The 17,235-nt window shown below is 40.6% G+C and overlaps 3 protein-coding genes across 4 annotated transcripts; 2 read left to right on the plus strand and 1 right to left on the minus strand.

The window, feature by feature from the left end:
* Positions 1–1,475: 1,475 nt before the first annotated feature.
* On the minus strand, positions 1,476–5,657 carry dnajc12 (DnaJ (Hsp40) homolog, subfamily C, member 12). Its single transcript, XM_003441055.5, has 5 exons — positions 5,287–5,657; positions 4,656–4,734; positions 4,247–4,386; positions 4,022–4,166; positions 1,476–3,137 (listed from the first exon to the last, which is right to left on the minus strand). Exons 1-5 carry the CDS (start codon positions 5,362–5,364, stop codon positions 3,055–3,057), a joined length of 525 nt encoding a protein of 174 aa, XP_003441103.1. The 5' UTR covers positions 5,365–5,657; the 3' UTR covers positions 1,476–3,054.
* Positions 5,658–6,017: 360 nt separating this feature from the next.
* On the plus strand, positions 6,018–12,583 carry sirt1 (sirtuin 1). 2 transcript variants are annotated; one of them, XM_025897354.1, is made up of 9 exons: positions 6,018–6,467; positions 6,892–7,014; positions 7,179–7,414; positions 7,517–7,669; positions 8,949–9,096; positions 9,190–9,269; positions 9,693–9,876; positions 9,998–10,513; positions 10,720–12,583. In XM_025897354.1, exons 1-9 carry the CDS (start codon positions 6,062–6,064, stop codon positions 11,007–11,009), a joined length of 2,136 nt encoding a protein of 711 aa, XP_025753139.1. In that variant the 5' UTR covers positions 6,018–6,061; the 3' UTR covers positions 11,010–12,583. The 2 variants fall into 2 exon arrangements, with proteins under 2 accessions (XP_025753139.1, XP_005473903.1); XM_005473846.4 differs by having other exon boundaries at positions 6,020–6,467; positions 10,717–12,583.
* A 197-nt stretch (positions 12,584–12,780) lies between these two features.
* On the plus strand, positions 12,781–17,090 carry cacul1 (CDK2 associated cullin domain 1). Its single transcript, XM_003441219.5, has 8 exons — positions 12,781–13,435; positions 13,559–13,685; positions 13,850–13,952; positions 14,034–14,129; positions 14,254–14,356; positions 14,506–14,595; positions 14,695–14,833; positions 14,914–17,090. The coding sequence occupies exons 1-8, from the start codon at positions 13,114–13,116 to the stop codon at positions 14,951–14,953; spliced, it is 1,020 nt and encodes a 339-aa protein (XP_003441267.1). The 5' UTR covers positions 12,781–13,113; the 3' UTR covers positions 14,954–17,090.
* Positions 17,091–17,235: the final 145 nt, after the last annotated feature.

Consider the following 17,235-nt stretch of genomic DNA (forward strand, 5'->3'; position numbering starts at 1 on the left):
TTTCTTTAACGTGAGTAGTGAGAAGTCCGCGAGCGGGGGGGGGGGGGGGGGGGGTTGAAAACGATGTGCCGGGAGTCCGCTGTTGAGTTTTGGACGAAATGCATTCTGGGATATATAGCTGTCCCAAGTCCACACCGATGCATGCTCGATAAAACGGGCGGATCGAGAACACATCCGGGACTTTTTCGCGTTCTCGGCTTGAATTGAATTGAATACTTCGAATTGGAACAATACTTGGTCTCCGACTGATGACGTATCACGAGTACACGAGAACGCAAGTACGCACAAGTATGCATATTGATAAACGCCCAATCACTGAAAGAAAAGAAAATAGTTCACCGTCTCTTTGAATTTGCAACTCCTCTCCAGTTGGAGGCGCTGTGGGACCAACAAACAGCGGTGGTTTTCAATGGAAAGAGAGGACAGAGAATCCGTGTTTGACGGTGTTATAAGCTGTAAAAACGTGATGTGAGAGTGTGTGTGCTGTGCGTATATTTCTGTGGAGAGGAGAAAGAGTGTAAAAAGACTGGGTCCCGCTGTATTACTCAGGCTGCACTACAGCGTCTATTCACAGGCGCGATCCCACTACTGAGCGGCACGGGGGCTTTGACCTGCTCCGTTTCCGACCTGGGCCGGTGCACCCCTCCTTAGGCGACCTGGTGGTCCCGAGCTCCCCCAGGAGCACCATATCGATGCCGAACTTAGTGCGGACACCCGATCGGCATAGTCCGCTGCAGCTCAGAGCTCCTGAGCTCAAACGATCCGCCAGCCTCAGCCTCCCGGTAGCTTGGATTACAGGCGCGCGCCACCGCACCCGGCGAGGAACAGAAGTACTCCTCGGGCTTTTATCTTTTACAAAAGTGACGTCACGAATACCATAGCGACATCAAGTGGTGAAAACCGGGTACTGTTATAAAAGCTCTGCACACCGTTCGAGATACACGTTTTCCTTTGGTACTTTTAATTCCTCTTTAGGAACATTAGTAAGTCGTTCCCTGAAAAAACAAAAGGTTCCTCGGATAGCCAATTAGAAGGATTCAATGAATGTGAAAGACTCCAGGAAATATGATTTCTTTTTTCTTTCTAAATTTCCAGCACTAATAAAAGCCCGTTTTTTATTCCATGTATCTATGTACATGAGCAAATTATCTGTGTACTCTGTAATAGGCTAATAAATCCTAGTAATTTAGCCGTTTATTACTTGGTATTTACACAACTTTTTCCATATAATGTAACCTTCTTAATAAGGCAGAATAAGCTCAAACCTACCCTTTGCACTGGAAACTGGACTGATTATTTTACATGTCTTGATAACTTGGATTAACTCACCAGTATATAACCACCAGTAAATATGACAGCATTCGAAAACTTTTTTTTGTTTAGATTTTAATCTATTTCCACTTCTTTGCTTACAGTCTGCTACGTGAATAATAGTCAGTGATACAAATAAAAGAAGGTCACTTGCATTACAAGTATTGGATTGTCATGCCATCATTTTATTTATGATGAAATGTCTGATAAATACACTCACCAGTCACTCAGTAATGAAAATATCATCACCTAATCACATGGCAGAATCTCAGAGTATTTAGGTATATAGAAATTTACTTGCTGACCGGAGCTGATAGGAAGGCAACACTAACTCAAATAATAACTCATCACAACCAGGGTTTGCAGAAGAACATCCATGAAAGCAGATTATGTCAAACCTTGAACCAGATGGGCTACAGCAGCAGAAGACCACACCGGGTGCCACTCCTGTCAGCCAAGAACAAGAAACTAAGACACTGCAAAATCTGCCAGATTTGGACAACAAGGGCTTGGAAAAATGTTGCAAAAGCATGGGCAGATTGTGAGAGAGACTGTGTCAGCAAGTTCCCTTAAAAGGTTTATGCTCACAGCTAAATCTGTGTTACAGAAACTCAGCCTGTGTGTTTTTCATTATAGGAACTAAAAAATTCTGTAGCCTGCTATTTTTAACAGCTGCTTTTACAGGTAATCTTTATTTTTTATTATTATTATTGTTTATTTTAATTGCGATATTTAACCATATTTATATTAGCAAGAGCACCAGAAAACATAACATCAATCATGTGTCTTTTTTCTTGATTCCGACTCCCACCTTAAAGATTTGAAACCCTGTGTTCACTTCATATGGTTTGCTACTGAACATTTAAAATATATGTCTTCTGACAGTGCAGTGAAACAAACTAAACAATAAGTGATTTTATATCTTTACAAAATAACATATTATATTTAGCTATAGACCACAAGTTGTGACTTCCCTCTGATAAAGGGTGGGTGTAAATATGCTGTACTAAAACACAATTGTGGAAAACTTAAGGCTTCTATTCAAAGAATTAGTTTGGCCTCAAACAAAGCTGAAGAAGTCAGAGAATAATACTAATACAAACACACATACATTACAGCAAACAATAAGATCACGCACAATCATGCCTCCACTGTATGTTACTGAGAGAGATACATATATATGTATTCCATCTCACTGCGCAATAGACTGCCTATAGACTTCATATAAGTCTATTGGGCAGTTAGATGGAACTCGTCTCACTCAAATGTCTCCAGATCACAAAGTATACATCTGGAAGACATTGAGGGAGACATTGTAAGAAAAAAGACAAATTTCTTATGATTCGGTGGTAAAATGATAGCTGAAGTAACATTTTTCTGGCTCTCTTTTTCTGGTGGTTAATTAGTCCTCTATAGCCCTCCCATTCACCTGAATGAGGAGATATTAGTGACGACACATTAAATAATTCAAACATGACAGAAAAAAATGAGGAAGCAATTTGGTGCCAGAATGCTGTCTTTACAACAAACTGTAGGGAAGGTACACACCAAGCAAGAAAAATAATATTAATATTAAAGTATTTAGCCAAACATAACATATACCTGACAGTTAGCTTTGCAACAGTGAGACAGTTAATGATGTCACAGCTGCACAACACCTAAACATACTCTATAAAAGCTGGCATTACAATAAAATGGTCCCAAGTCTAGCAACACTTAGACAACATGAAAGTTTTAATATATTTAGATTTCATAATTTCGGAATTTCCGCAGCAGATTAGATGGAGAGTCACCAGCCCAGCGGAAGCGTCGATGGCAGAAATCACCTGCAGCAATGATAAAAAAAAAGTCACTTCACTTCCCTTTAAGCAGTTCAGCACTTTTTAAACAGCTGCTGTTTACTCTAGAAGAAATTCACATGAGGAACAGTTCAGATCCTTCACTGAGTACTCAAGCCTGTTGTGTACTCGGCTTGACTATAAGCTGTACTGATGCTTGTGGAGGAAAGTCCATAATCATACCTGTGTTTCAGCTATAGTAATACTGACTTGCAAGTGTTTATCCCAGAGGTTATGACTGACTTCTAACTCTAAAAATTAGTTGGGGAACAAAGTCCTTACAGTGCTCTTTAGCGGCAAATATTTGAAACATTTTGTGGCAGTATTATAAAGGAAAAAGGAATCCACAGCGAGCTTCTGTAGAATCTCAGGAAAACAGCCCTGTCCTGTCAGCCCTGAAGACTGATGCTAAAAGCTAGCTAAGAGGAAACTACTAACAGGGTCTCACAGCCAAGTTGTGAATAATTGCTGAACCTGAAATTATAACCAAAGTAAAATGAAATCAGTGCTTTAAAGTGGTAGCTTTGAAGTGCAAAATGCAAAACCTCACAAAACACTGGGTGGGCGTGCAGCCCCTCTTTAATATGAGCACTAAAGAGCTCCTACTTTTATATTCCATGAGGTTAATATAAGAGCAGAGAAGCTCTTGAGCAGCTGCTCTGAATATCCATTGCCTCTCTGCAGTGAAATTAGATCGAAAATACACCAAATCACGTCTATCATACTGGTATCAATTAAACGTTTCTCACGTCTGACTTTCAAAAATAAGGATCCTATGGCACTGACCACTTCCTTACTTGTATTTTGTGTGTTGTTATGTATTGCTCTCCAGCAACATCTTGCTTTAAAGAATCAGAATAAATTTCAGTTACCTGAGTATGTCGTGCTTTCACACGAAGATTTCCCCGTTTCCTGTTGCTCACAGTGAAAGCTCTCTGCTTGTGACGTGATGGGGTCTTCTGGTTTGGAGGCCTCCAACATTGGTTCCTTCTTATTTCTCACAGCCCAGTGCATTGACTGTAAACAGATTAGCAGGTTTTTTAAGCGTCAATGATTGCACAGTGTTTTGAAGAATCCAAAGTGAAGACATTACATACAGTTTTCACTGAGTCGTTCAAGGCCTGCCAGTCGTGAAATGGGATCATAACTCCACTTCTTTTCCAAAGATCATAGTTTTTCCTTTTGTTTTCATCACATAAAACCTCTTTGGCTTCCTGCAGCTTCTGGAAATCTGCCACTTTCACAACAGAAAAAAAGGGGTTCTAATATAAAATTAAAAATTAAACAAAACAATTCACTGTGTACAGCTGTAAGCATCCCCTCTATTAGCATTATTTGCTTTGAAGTTAAGATGTCAGAAACAGACATTAGCTATGTAAGAAAAGTGTGAATTAAGAGGCATTGAAGCGGTAATAACACACTTCGTATTACTTTATTGCTTCGGTCTATGAAAAAAAGGTTATATGAAATATGACTCACACACAGTTAGTGGTGTGTGTGCATTACCTGCTCTTGGGCTGTCGAGGTGTTTGTCTGGATGACATGCCAAGGCTCGAATCTTGTATTCATTGAGAATCTGTTCGGTCTGCAGGACAACAAAACAAAACAAACCTCATAGTCTGATGTGATCTAATCAATCAGATCGATGTTATCTTGACCGTGTTATTGACTATTTGAGACCCTCAGCTCTGCCAGTCTATGACTGTTGCTGATTGTTGAGTAATATATTGAGTGAAAATTGGCGATCACAAGACCGCAGTGGATATGTGTGTTGATGTTGCTAATCAAAGATTTATTTTAGTAAGATACATTTAAAAAAATCACACTGATTCCATATCTAATCTAGTTATACACAAATGAATTTAAATGCTGGCTGGCAGACACTGGATGACGCACGACTAGTTTCACATCAACAGGTCTCAGTTGGTTCAGCCTAATCTGAGGCACACATACATTTTTATTTTTACATTTTTTGGCTCAGCAGTGTACAGGCTATTGATCGTTGATGTCTCATGTAGTATTTTATGTTTTTAACCCCCATTTCTCCCTAAATAATTACTGACTTATAGATCGAGACTATATCCGTTCAGCAACCCAGCAAATAGTCTGAGCCTTAAACCCACTGACCAGAACTTACCGATGACAGTTCATCACATCCCAGTAACCCGTAGTAATCCTCCAAATCCTCAGGTTTACAGCTCAAAACAGCCTCCATAAAAATCTGTCGGAGAAGCACGTATGGCTTCTTTTAACGGACCACAAATGCTGCTGAACGTGATCACAGCTGATCAGTTAAAGGGTTGCCAAAGGGTTCCCCCTCTCACTCACTCACTCACTATAACCAACTAGCTAACTACTAACTGTTAGCAAAGTTTGTCTTAGTATGGTTTTGTCAGCTAGCGTTAGATTTCAGGGATTATTAAACTGTTGAAATTTTCAAGGGAGATCTCTCCTGAGTTGTTGGGAGAGCCCAGCTGCCCCTTTTCACCGTATGACGTATGATGCATTCAAGGGTCTTGATAATGGTCCTGCTTACTAGAAAATTCGTTTATTCATCTGGCTAAGAAACAAAGGCAATGGTAGCTTTAGGAAATTAGAAATGTTATATTTTTATGTAGTAAAACTAAATTTCTTTCACATACTTAAGGCTTGTGTGGCAACGAAAAAAGAAAATGACAGATTTGTAACTGGGGCATTAATTAAGTTTACAACGACTACACGTCAATATAAAATCGTTTATATTTACGCGAAACACATCACCGAAAGGCTTGAAAGATTCGTGAGGGCTAACCTATGATTAGAAATCATCCGACAGCACTTGAAGGCAACAATATTTGTTATGGTATAATGTCAGCGACGTAGAGGGGGGCGTTTCGCTCGGGACTACTGGTGGAGAACGAGTCACGTGTGCTATGCAAATGAGCCAGCTGTCCGAGAGGAAGGCTCCTGCTCAGCGGCTCTGCGGGCTGAAGATGGCGGACGGAGAGAACAGTCTGAAAACGGCCTTTTCGGGCGCCTCCGATACGGGGGAACCTCACGCTAAGATTTCGAAAATCAGTCCAGGGACTAACTATGGACTGAAAGCCGTCGAAGCGGACCAGTTCTCGTGCGTCTCCGCGGCAACTGAGAGCTGGGAGGCGGCGTTGAATTGTGCGCAGCCCGCGGAGAAGGAAGCGAAGCCGGTGATGGCGGTAGAACAGGCCCCGGCAGCGCTAGGCGGAGACAACAATGGACTGGAAGTATTGCTCTCCGAGACTCACAAGCCAGTGGGGAAACTTGACGACACCGCTGTCTTTGGCGGAACCGAGGACAGTCCAGGTATAAAAAAGAGAAAAAAAAACTTTGAGTATTTGAGTGACTTTCAGTGAGAAAAATTCTCTTTGCCAACTTAACCGGTGAGCTAACTGGCTCCATGTGAAACAGTTAACTTAGCTAATGTTAAATACAGTAATGCTGTGTGGGTGTCGAGAACTCCTGTACTCCTAAAAACGGGAACTTTTCCACTAAATTATATTTCGCTAACTCTCTATCAGTGATCCTGTCAGCACAAGTTTGTCCATTTAACTTTTTCATAACCACGCAAAACTTTGAGAGCAATTTGGCGTTTGTTAGCCGGTTGAAAGTTCACTTTGAGAGGCTGTTTTCACCGATTTACTTTTGTAACGGGTCATAGCAGTTATTAAAGAGAGTCCCGACTTGTATCTAGTCATATTTAGTTAAATTTCTCCATGTCTGTACTTAGATTTTCTTGGGCACGATGATCTTCCCTCCAACGGTTTGGCTGTCACTCCAGAGCACATCACTGAAGACGATGACAGGTCCTCACATGCAAGCTCCAGCGACTGGACTCCTCAACCGCAAATAGGTAACTAACATCATTAATAAACTACAGTATCTTAGATTACGCCACTTATGATATGTATTTAGTGTTTATCTATATATTTAAACCACATAATAATTGTTTGCATTGCACAAGTATGTGTGTTTTGGAAATCCAGCCATACTGAGATGTTATGTTCTTGCTCGCAGGTTCCTACAGTTTCATCCAGCAGCACATTAGAGAGACAGATCCAAGGGCCATCCTGAGGGATTTGCTGCCTGAGACTGTACTCCCACCAGATTTAGATGACATGACATTGTGGCAGATCATCATCAACATCTCAGAGCCTCCAAAAAGAAAGAAGCGGAAAGATATTAATACCTTAGAAGATGTGGTCAGGCTACTACATGAAAGTAAAAGGATCCTAGTGCTGACTGGTGCTGGGGTATGCATTTTTTACTTTATCATGTAGCTCTACTGTGTAAATTCGATTTTTAGTATTAGTGTTCATTGCATCTCTTTATTATTTTTATTTTATTTGTTGTAGGTTTCAGTTTCATGTGGAATACCAGACTTCCGCTCCAGAGATGGAATTTATGCACGGCTTGCTGTAGATTTTCCAGATCTTCCAGATCCTCAAGCTATGTTTGACATTGAGTACTTCAGACGGGACCCTAGACCGTTTTTTAAGTTTGCTAAGGTTGGTGTTACACAAACAATAGAATAACAATTTGAATGCTCCCTAACAAAGAATTAATAATCTTAATCCAAACCATAAATCTCTTCATGTAGACCACTGCAAGGTCTACATGACTAGAGGATTATGCACTTTCATTCTGTGAAAGGGTGTTGACATTTAGAAAATATAATAAAGGGAAACTACTTAAATGTAAGCCGCTTCTGAGTTCCTGTTAAATTTTGTAATGTTGTTTAATACGGTGCCCCACACCCCCATGTTTACACTGACTTTTAAATGGAGAATCAGAGCCTGTTTTTTAAGTTAACTTAAACATAACATAATGTTCAGTTAAATTTGACCCATTTTGACATTTGGCAACAGTAAAGAAAAAAAAAACATATGTCTTTTAGCTTGAAATTGTTTAATTTTCCGAAAGTAACTTAAAATTTTATCACAAGAACTGTTTGTGTTCCCACCACATTTGACCAGGCCCCTGCAGAGACGGGAAATTTAAAAGATCGTGGGGAATTCTCCAAACAGTAAAATAGTAAAAGAACATAGGAGTGATCATATAAGATGCACAAAAAAACAGAGGCTATACAGAAGTCAGAGGGTCCCTTATCACAGACACAATATCTGTAATAGGGTGGGAAGGCGGTCCATATACAGGAGCATATCGTGGTATAGTGGGTAGCACTGTTGCCTCACAGCAATACTTTTCCTGGTTGAAAAAAGTGCTTAAAGTTCAATAGCTGTGTGGGTGTGTCTTGTAAACTTACACAGGATTTTATGTTTTTATCTTCTCTCTTAAGCACATTGTGTTTACATATTAATAAATGTGCTTCATGAATAAAATTGCAATTAAGTACACTGAATAAAGTGCTGTATGTATTAGCTAATAGAGATTAAAACAGATCTCATAATATGGGTTGGGTCATAACATTACAAAAGGACCTGAGCTGCCATTTCAGTGAGTGTGGAAAACTGATGTGGAAGTCCCACACATGCAAGGTTTCCTAGCACTGCTTTGAATGCACAGACTAGTTTGCAATAAGCATTTTGTATATATATTGTGTTCTAAGTCAGTTAATACTGCACCCTGAAAAATGTTTTAAATTGTTTTAAAGATTGATCACTCATTTATTATTATAAAATATATTCAAGCCATACTATGAGGCATGAAATATGAACAGTTATTAAGGGTTTAAATATGGTCCAGAAAAGCCATGGTGGGGGTATATGACTATAGCAATGTTTGCATTTTCTTCACAAGTACTGAATGCATAATTTTATATTACAGGAGATTTACCCTGGGCAGTTTGAACCTTCTCCCTGTCATAGATTTATATCTATGCTAGATAAGCAAAGAAAGCTGCTGCGCAATTATACACAAAACATCGATACACTGGAACAAGTGGCTGGGGTTCAGCGGATTATCCAGTGTCACGGTGAGTGGTGCACGCGATTGATCCCTCTTGCTTATTTCTTCATTTGTTTTTGTATAGTTCTTCCCCAGTAATTCAGTGTCAATTATATTTTAGGGTCATTTGCAACTGCATCCTGTCTCGTCTGTAAGCACAAAGTGGACTGTGAGGCTATAAGGGAAGACATCTTTAACCAGGTATGTGTTCACTGCAATCTAATCCAGGATACCACTTTTTTGCAGACACTGTTGGATGTTGCATCATCACCAAGGCCAACAATGGAGATACAGATTGCATGTAGAAACATCGTGTGAAAAACTTCTTTAATAAGTAATAAATAAGTATAAGGATTTATCTGTATATATTTGCTGTTAGGGGTCTGAAATATGGCCGCAATTACTTGTAAACAAGAGGAACCACATGAACTTCAAAAGCTGATAATGCTCTTTTTAGTTTTACCTGCCAAACAACCCATAACATAGCTGACTGTTTAAAATATTCCAGAAAGATTGCCTTGTTATTGCTGTGAGTGATTCCCCCCCCCCCCCCCCAATAAAATTTGGATGGTGTTTGGTGGGGCTGTAGCAAATAAATGCTAATACATTAAATTCATCCATCAGGTTGTCCCTCATTGTCCACGGTGTCCAGATATCCCCCTGGCAATCATGAAACCAGACATCGTCTTTTTTGGAGAGAACCTTCCAGAAATGTTTCACAGAGCCATGAAACAGGATAAAGATGAGGTGGATCTCTTGATCGTCATTGGCTCTTCACTTAAAGTCCGACCGGTTGCCCTCATCCCAAGTATGTTTTATCGAAATAGATTCACTTTTAGTCTCTGTAACATTAAACATACTACCAATATGTTTCTGTATGCTTTGCATGTCATTCAAACACCGAATATTTGTTTTTCCTCTCTATCCAGACTCCATTCCTCATGAAGTGCCTCAGGTCCTGATCAATCGGGAGCAGCTGCCTCATCTCAACTTTGACGTGGAGCTACTCGGGGACTGTGACGTCATTATCAATGAGCTCTGTCATCGATTGGGTGGAGACTTTGAGCAGCTCTGCTACAACACTGTAAGATTAACTGAGATCACAGAGAAACCCCCTCGGTTACCAGAACAGCCACCAAGTGAGGCCTTGTCTGCTTCGAGTGATGCGACTCAGGAGGAGCAGAAGCAGCACACTACAGACTCAGTAAATATGCCTTCGGAGGAGACAGAAAGTCTGAATGTCACAGAGACTGCTGATAATAATGTTACACCTCTAGAGCCTTGTCCAAATGCTCAGTGTCCAACGGAGAGCACTGAATCTCCAGAGAAAGGTGCGCCAAAAGAGGAGGCAGCCGAACGAAAGAGTCAAACCTCCAACCTTGAATTTCGTAGACGTTGCTGGATGAGTCGAGTTAACAGAACTCCAATCAGCAAACGCCTTGAGGGTAAGCTTTAGACCACAGTAAAGCAAGCAAAGCTGCTTTAATGTAACAAATAAATAGATTTTGGATGTGTGACAAAATCGTGCAAAGACATGTTGTGTGTCCCTTTGCTCAGCAGTTTTTCTCCCTCCATACAACTGTCATAAACAATGAACAGATCCCAGATAGGTGTGCAAAGCTTATTGATCCTCTTTTGTTTTCCACAGCAGGCCAATACCTGTTTCAACCACCAAATCACTATATCTTCCACGGGGCAGAGGTTTATTCTGACTCTGAAGATGAGACGTCGAGCTCCTGCGGGAGTGACAGCGAGGACTCTGAATGCTGTGCTGAAGGGGAGGAAGACGACAGCGAGCCGGAGGATGCCGACATAGTACCAGCAGTGGATGGAGAAACATGCCTCAAAGACATAGTACAGCACACTGTAGCCACTGAGGCCACGTCAAGTGTGCAGACAGACAATAATTCTGAAAAGACTGAGAGTACCACCCACCTTTAAATGTAAATTACCCAGTCAACAAAGCACTAATTGTCTTTTTATAGATATATATAAATATATACATATAAGTTTCATATATTTTTGAGTCTTCATCCTTAATATTCAGGGTTTCCTCCAGAAATGTTGTTAGACCCAGTGGTCAAAGGAGATTTATTCTGTTTGGTAGCAAATAATCCAGTGTCTTTCTCTCTTTTCAAATCATAAGTGGATAGTAAATGATAGTATGAGTGGAAGAGCATTAAATTAGATGAAGACGTCTTGGCTGTTAGCTACACAAATCAAAATAAGAGTATTAGTTTATCACAGTTCACCTGTTCATTTTTTACTTTCAGGATTCACTGTTGTAATTCTTCGGAGTGTGTGTATTTGTGGGCTAACAAACTGAACGGCTGTAGCTGCTCTTTCATAGATTGAAAGTAAATGTAAATACATTCAAACATGTTTAGTGTTCAGCGGGCCTCTGGGCTGTCAGTACTCTGGTGGAAACCCTGCTCTTGTTTTTCATAAAGTTGAAGTTGTGTGGCAACTTTGTGTGAATATGCAGCAGGTTTTTGGTTTTTTTTTTTTGGGTTTTTTTTTCCCCCCCTCTTCTTTCTTTCTCTGCCCTGTTTAGTCACATGCACATGTGTCTGAAACTACATACTGTATACTACTTACTAAATAGAATACTGTAGTTTTTTTTCTTTTTTTTTAATGTTTACTTTCCATGTTCTTTTCTGATTTTTGCATTCACATTTTCAGAAATTGAATTATTACTTTAGATTAAGCTTTAATTTCTACATTGCAGTGATTACAGGCAAATGTTTCAAATGTTATTTTCGGTCCATACGGCGACGTCACCTGTGGTCTAATGATACGTTTTAGAGCTGGTTCATGCTACCATTAGAAACATCAGTTTGTAAGCCAGCAGCTGATAAATGGTGGGTACTATGAGTTTCAGACACATACATGAATCTTCTGATGGTTTACTTGAACGCACTAACTGCAATATAGAAAGTTCAGTTCTGCCTTTTCGTAAGGGTCATTGGTGGAAAAGTGACAGTACTCTTTAATTTTAGACCAAAGAACACTTTATCAACACTCTCCTTCATTGTCATAAGCTTTGTATGTTTAATCTGTCATTTAAAATTCAGAAAAAAAATATATAACTATCGACAAGGTGTTCCTTCTGACATGTGGCAGCTACTTTTTATGGTCAAGCCTCTTATTTTTATACTCTGATGTGAGACATACTCATCAAAGGGTAGATGATGGTTTTTATCTGTACAAAGGTATACTGAGTTGTTATAATAAGCCTTAGGAATATATTCACATTGAAAATGGCACTTTTTGTCCTCCTTATAAACCTGGTTTTGTTGCCTGTGTCACTTTTCATTGAGCATTAAGGAGTCTGCTGCCTGCAAAGTGTTGGTATATCGACATAATTGAGCCACTGTGTTGGATACATGTCTATACCAACGTAATTCACATGCCATTGACAAGGTAATGTTTTGTTTACGTTTTAAGAAGATACGTTTTTACATCATTCTAGTTGTTATTTCTCATGGAGTTCTCAGTAAAAAAAATACAGGAAAGAAAAAATTTCTGACCTCTCATTTCTATTATTGCAAACGCATCTGATTGGTGTCAATATCAGTATCGTCAGACATTAACACAGCGCCACCTGGTGTTTCATCCGGCTAGTTCCCGAGTCACGTGAACTCTTGAAGTTTGGTGAGACGGTGGGGTCCAATTTCAACATCAATTTTGGTGGACCTCGTCGGGGGTTTGCGCATGCGTATTATGGTCTCTAGTTTTAAATGTGTTTTATTAAGCATTTTAGTTGTCACTCGGCTTATCATTAACAATTAGGTGGTTATCACATTGTTTAGCTAGCCGCAGGTTCACACACAGAAAGCTAAGGAACATTCCTAACCCTAAAACCTCGGAACTACATTTCCCAACATCCTTTTAGCTGCCCTGTAATACGGCGTGTCGTAAAACTTAAAAGCAAAACGGTGATGGACTCCGCCGGAGACGCCTGACAGTTTTTGTCTTCATCTTTAGTTGTTGTCTGAAATGTTCATCTAGCGACGCAGTGCTTCGGTTCACCGGACCAGTGAAAATGGAGGCTATGGAAGATGACAGTTTGGACGTAAAAGACGACCATAACCACAACTACCGCGCGAGCGGCAGTAATAAAGTCCGCACGTATCTTAGCAGCCAGCTGTCGGAGATATCGACGGTCCCGCAGCCCGTCTGTGCGACGGTGCCGGTTGGAGAAGCGGGTACTCGACAAGGGAAACCGTGGTCCGGTGCAACCGGTGGGTCAAAGTTAATGGACTCGGATACAGGCAGCGAGAGCAGCGAAGTCAGCGAGACTGACAGCACCGCTCCGGGAGCTGCTTCCGAGGGAAAATTCGCCCTCGACTCCACTTCCAAGTTCCGTAAGTTCACTCGAAGCAGGGCCCGAGAGCTCACGGTCTACAGCAGCTCGGCCTCCGCTTATGTTAGTAATGTATGTGGAGAGTGATGTGAAGGCTCAATGCAGCTCCCCTCTCTTCACACAGTTCTGAATGCAATGGCAGTGGAGGACTACCGGAAAAACCACTGGCCAAACCTGGAGAAGGCAGTTGACCGTCTGCTGATTCAGAATCCCACAGACCACATCTCTGTTTCTTATGCACAGATATACAGGTGAGACAGCACAGGTAAAGGGATGTTGAATAAACACCCCTCTCAACTAGACTCCCCCCTTAGATTATGATTTCTGTTGCCATAAGAAGCGCCATATATATATTACCATGTGATTAACTGAGAATTTTAATATAACCTCAAATGCCTGTCTTTTGTTTTCCTAGTTATGTCTACAAGTGTGTTTGTCAGCAGCACTCTGAGCTGCTCTACAATGATCTGACATCAAAAATAACAGGTCACCTACAGCAGGTCTCCACCCATCTACAAGTAAGCAAACCCAAATGCAAGACGTAATCGTACAGCACATGCAGAAACTATAAAACTAACTCTTTTTGCAATGTTTTGCAGGCTAGCCCACTCGAGAACTTCATTGAGAATTTCAACGTTGCACTGACACAATATATAGCTTCTCTTCAGTGTATAGTCCCTGTCTTTATGTACTTGGTAGGTACCACTTATCTGCTGTTTTCCCTTTTCAATCAAATATTTGGCAAATCCCATGCAGGCAAATGTAGTTTTGTGTTAGTTTGTTACTTAAATTTATGTTTGTACATGCTTCCCTTTTCAGAACAAGTTCTACATCGAGTCTAAACTGAACCGAGACCTCAGAGAGGATCTGATGAAGCTGTTCGCCGATCACGTCGCAGAAAAACACGTGAACACACTGATGCGTGAGTGTACCGCTTCATCTTATCCGCTTTGTTCTGATTAATCACGATGTGATGCAAAGTCACAAAAAAGGGAAAAATAAATAAATAAAAATCCTCCCTTTGGTCAAGTCAGTTGACACCATCTTGTCCATTGTGCTCGTTCTTTTCAGCTCTGCTCATTAAAGCTCGGTCCATGCCCTTTGAAGTGCAACCCTCAACAATGGCTAGTGTGGTTAAGGGCCTCTACAGCCTCCGACCAGGTGATTTTAGATAAATTATTTATCTCACACTCTCCTCTTATTCACAGACTTTTTTAAAAAATTCATTAATTTATTTTTGATTTTGGTTTCCTCTCTCAGAGTGGGCTCAGCTCGCCCCAGATCTCTTCTCCGGGTTTATCCCCCAGATTAACCCTCCTGCTGTGGAGTCTCTGCTGCAAGACTACGCTGCTCATGACCAGAAACTACAGATGGAGCTCTCCATGAACGGATTCCCACGGTCAGTTTTCCGGAGTCATTAGCGTCAAATGAAGACAGACTCACATCTGCTTTAACTTGGGTCTTGTGCTTGTTTTCCAGAGGTGACCAGTCTCGCAAACGGGCCAGCGAGGACTCGTGATAGCCGGCATCACTGGATTTGCTGCAGAACTAATACTGTGCCTCTTAAGTCTTTATCACAAGTTGTCTCCCTGGACTAGGTACAACGCTAACAGTGCGTCATCCCTTTTTAACTCGAGGTCACGAAACACTGTGAACAACAAAGAGAACATGATGGGTTGTTGAGCAGAAGGTTTAAAAAAAAAAAAAAGGAAAAAGTGGCACACAGACTTCCATTTTGGTGCTTTCCTTCTGATTTCTTCATCTTCTGCTCATCTGAAGAGTGCCTTCACGGTGTCTGTCTGACTGAATATCATGATGAAGCCGATGATCCATTCCTAACCTTTAACATGGAAGTGTCTTGTGTTGTTTTTGATATACGGGGCTAATTAAGACTCTATTGCTGCTGCTAATAATACTGTTTGTGTGTTAATACCATAAATCCCTTGGTGTCGCCCACATATTGTGTATCTCAGTGACTACAGTCAACACAAATGAGTGTGGAAAGAAGTGGGAGCTAAGTCACTAAGCTTAGCTATGACTCTCTTCTTCCTGTTGCTTAAAATGTCTTCTCATGCTCAATCATCCAGGTAAGTAATTCCGAAAAAGTTGATCCTGTTCATCTGGATGTAGCGTTTTCAGTGGGAGAAACTGAAAACGCAACCAACTTCTTCAGTCTCGGCTGAGTGCAGGTTTCCCCAGCCAAAGACCATGGTTGTTGGTCAGCTGAGACTGAAGAAGTCACTGATTGACGAAAATGTTTCTCCCACTGAAAACGCTACATCCAGATGAACAGACTCAACTTTTTGGGGTTATTCCTGCTGCCTTTACTGTTTGGGTAAGCCAGGTTGTATTTTCCAGTTTTGCCAAAGAGGATAACTGTTCTATTGTTTTTTCTTTAAACACAATGTGTTGGGTTCCAACTTATGTTCTTAATGTTGTATGTTGTCTGAGTCACTGAGCCATTTAATTTTATTCTATACTAATAAGTTAAAGCTTTGGTTCACCCACTGGTTTACCCTCAAGTCATTCTGCCTTTAATGACAACTTGTTTGTTTAAGCCTTGCACGTATGAGGAGGAGGTTGCCGTATACAGGAAGCAACACTGAGTGCCATACAGTTAAAAGGACCACATGATACCATTTCAGGATTTCCTGATTTTATTTTATTTTTTAAATTTTTATTTATTTTTTGTAACCTCACCTTTCCTAAATTTCCCCCTAAATTGCCACCTCCATGTTTGTATTCTTGGACCCCACTAGAGTGGCTCTGCATGATTTCCCATCCAAAATAATCCCTGTTCATCTTATACTGAGCCTCAGTGCGCCCACTCAGTTCATGCACCGTCTGAAGCAGGCTGTTTTTGGGCTCGCTTTCTTTTGATTGGCTGCCGCCGCATGAACAAAAGGTTTGAACAACAAGTAGGAGGGGCTTCAATCACAGGGCTGCGTAGCTGAATGACCGTATTAAAGATATCTGCTTAGAGTGACATCATAGAGAGCCAGAAAAAAAATCTGTCTCAAATTAAGTGTTTAAAGCAGTTTGATACCTCAGCCTCGCAGTGGTTACCCGTATGTTCGCTGCACTCACGATTTGAAACTCTGATAATGTTTAGTTCGAGCAGTCACCACTGGAACAGTGGGTCCACTTTAACAAAGCAAATGATATGCAAATGTGGTTTTGTGCCAGAGCACATGCTCTTCGTGTTGTAAATAGTTTTTGCCTCTGCATACCGGTATGTGTACACTAGCTTTTGTTGCAGGTGCGTTTTTGTTAAACAAGTCACTCGAATAAATGTGTTTGATACAAGTTCCTACACTGTTTTAAGTGTAATTAGATGCTCAGGCTTGCTTTTTGTTTCTATCTCACGTTACTTTGAATGAACTAATCACAGGACATGATTTCATTATTCTAGCTTTTACAACTGGGTCCTGTCATCAAGCGGGGTTGTAATACAGTTAATGAAGTCAAGAGGAATCTAAATCATTAGGGATGCTGAACACTGGCTGTACTAGATTACATGTCTCACCTTTTAATTTTACATGCTGCAAAATTAATTCATGTTTAAACCAACTGTGAATGGCTCAAATACTGTTTCAGCAATCTGTTTTTATCTCAAAATCAATAAAATCCTTGCATCTTAGTATTTGTCACACTAATGACAGACGCTTACTGTTGTTGTTTCTTTATCTAATGCAAATTCTGTTTGGAAATTGATTTTATCTGCTCATCTGCAGGGTTCACACGTGTGTGTGTGTGTGTGTGTGTGAGTGTGAGAGAGAGGTTCACCAAGGGGCTTCTAAT

This window comes from Oreochromis niloticus, linkage group LG13 (assembly GCF_001858045.2).
Source record: "Oreochromis niloticus isolate F11D_XX linkage group LG13, O_niloticus_UMD_NMBU, whole genome shotgun sequence".
Classification (NCBI taxonomy): Eukaryota; Metazoa; Chordata; class Actinopteri; order Cichliformes; family Cichlidae; genus Oreochromis; species Oreochromis niloticus.

Bases quoted from the DNA above. Each gene is read 5' to 3' on its own strand.
- cacul1 (XM_003441219.5), top strand. From the start codon at position 13,114: ATGGAGGCTATGGAAGATGACAGTTTGGACGTAAAAGACGACCATAAC. The intron at 13,436-13,558 runs GTAAGTTCACTC...CTCTTCACACAG, and splicing joins CGACTCCACTTCCAAGTTCC to TTCTGAATGCAATGGCAGTG. The intron at 14,357-14,505 runs GTGAGTGTACCG...CGTTCTTTTCAG, and splicing joins ACACGTGAACACACTGATGC to CTCTGCTCATTAAAGCTCGG.
- dnajc12 (XM_003441055.5), bottom strand. From the start codon at position 5,364: ATGGAGGCTGTTTTGAGCTGTAAACCTGAGGATTTGGAGGATTACTAC. The intron at 4,167-4,246 runs GTATGTAATGTC...ATCTGTTTACAG, and splicing joins TGAACGACTCAGTGAAAACT to TCAATGCACTGGGCTGTGAG. The intron at 3,138-4,021 runs GTAACTGAAATT...TCATTGCTGCAG, and splicing joins TGAAAGCACGACATACTCAG to GTGATTTCTGCCATCGACGC.
- sirt1 (XM_005473846.4), top strand. From the start codon at position 6,062: ATGCAAATGAGCCAGCTGTCCGAGAGGAAGGCTCCTGCTCAGCGGCTC. The intron at 7,670-8,948 runs GTTGGTGTTACA...TTTATATTACAG, and splicing joins CGTTTTTTAAGTTTGCTAAG to GAGATTTACCCTGGGCAGTT. The intron at 9,877-9,997 runs GTATGTTTTATC...CTCTCTATCCAG, and splicing joins ACCGGTTGCCCTCATCCCAA to ACTCCATTCCTCATGAAGTG.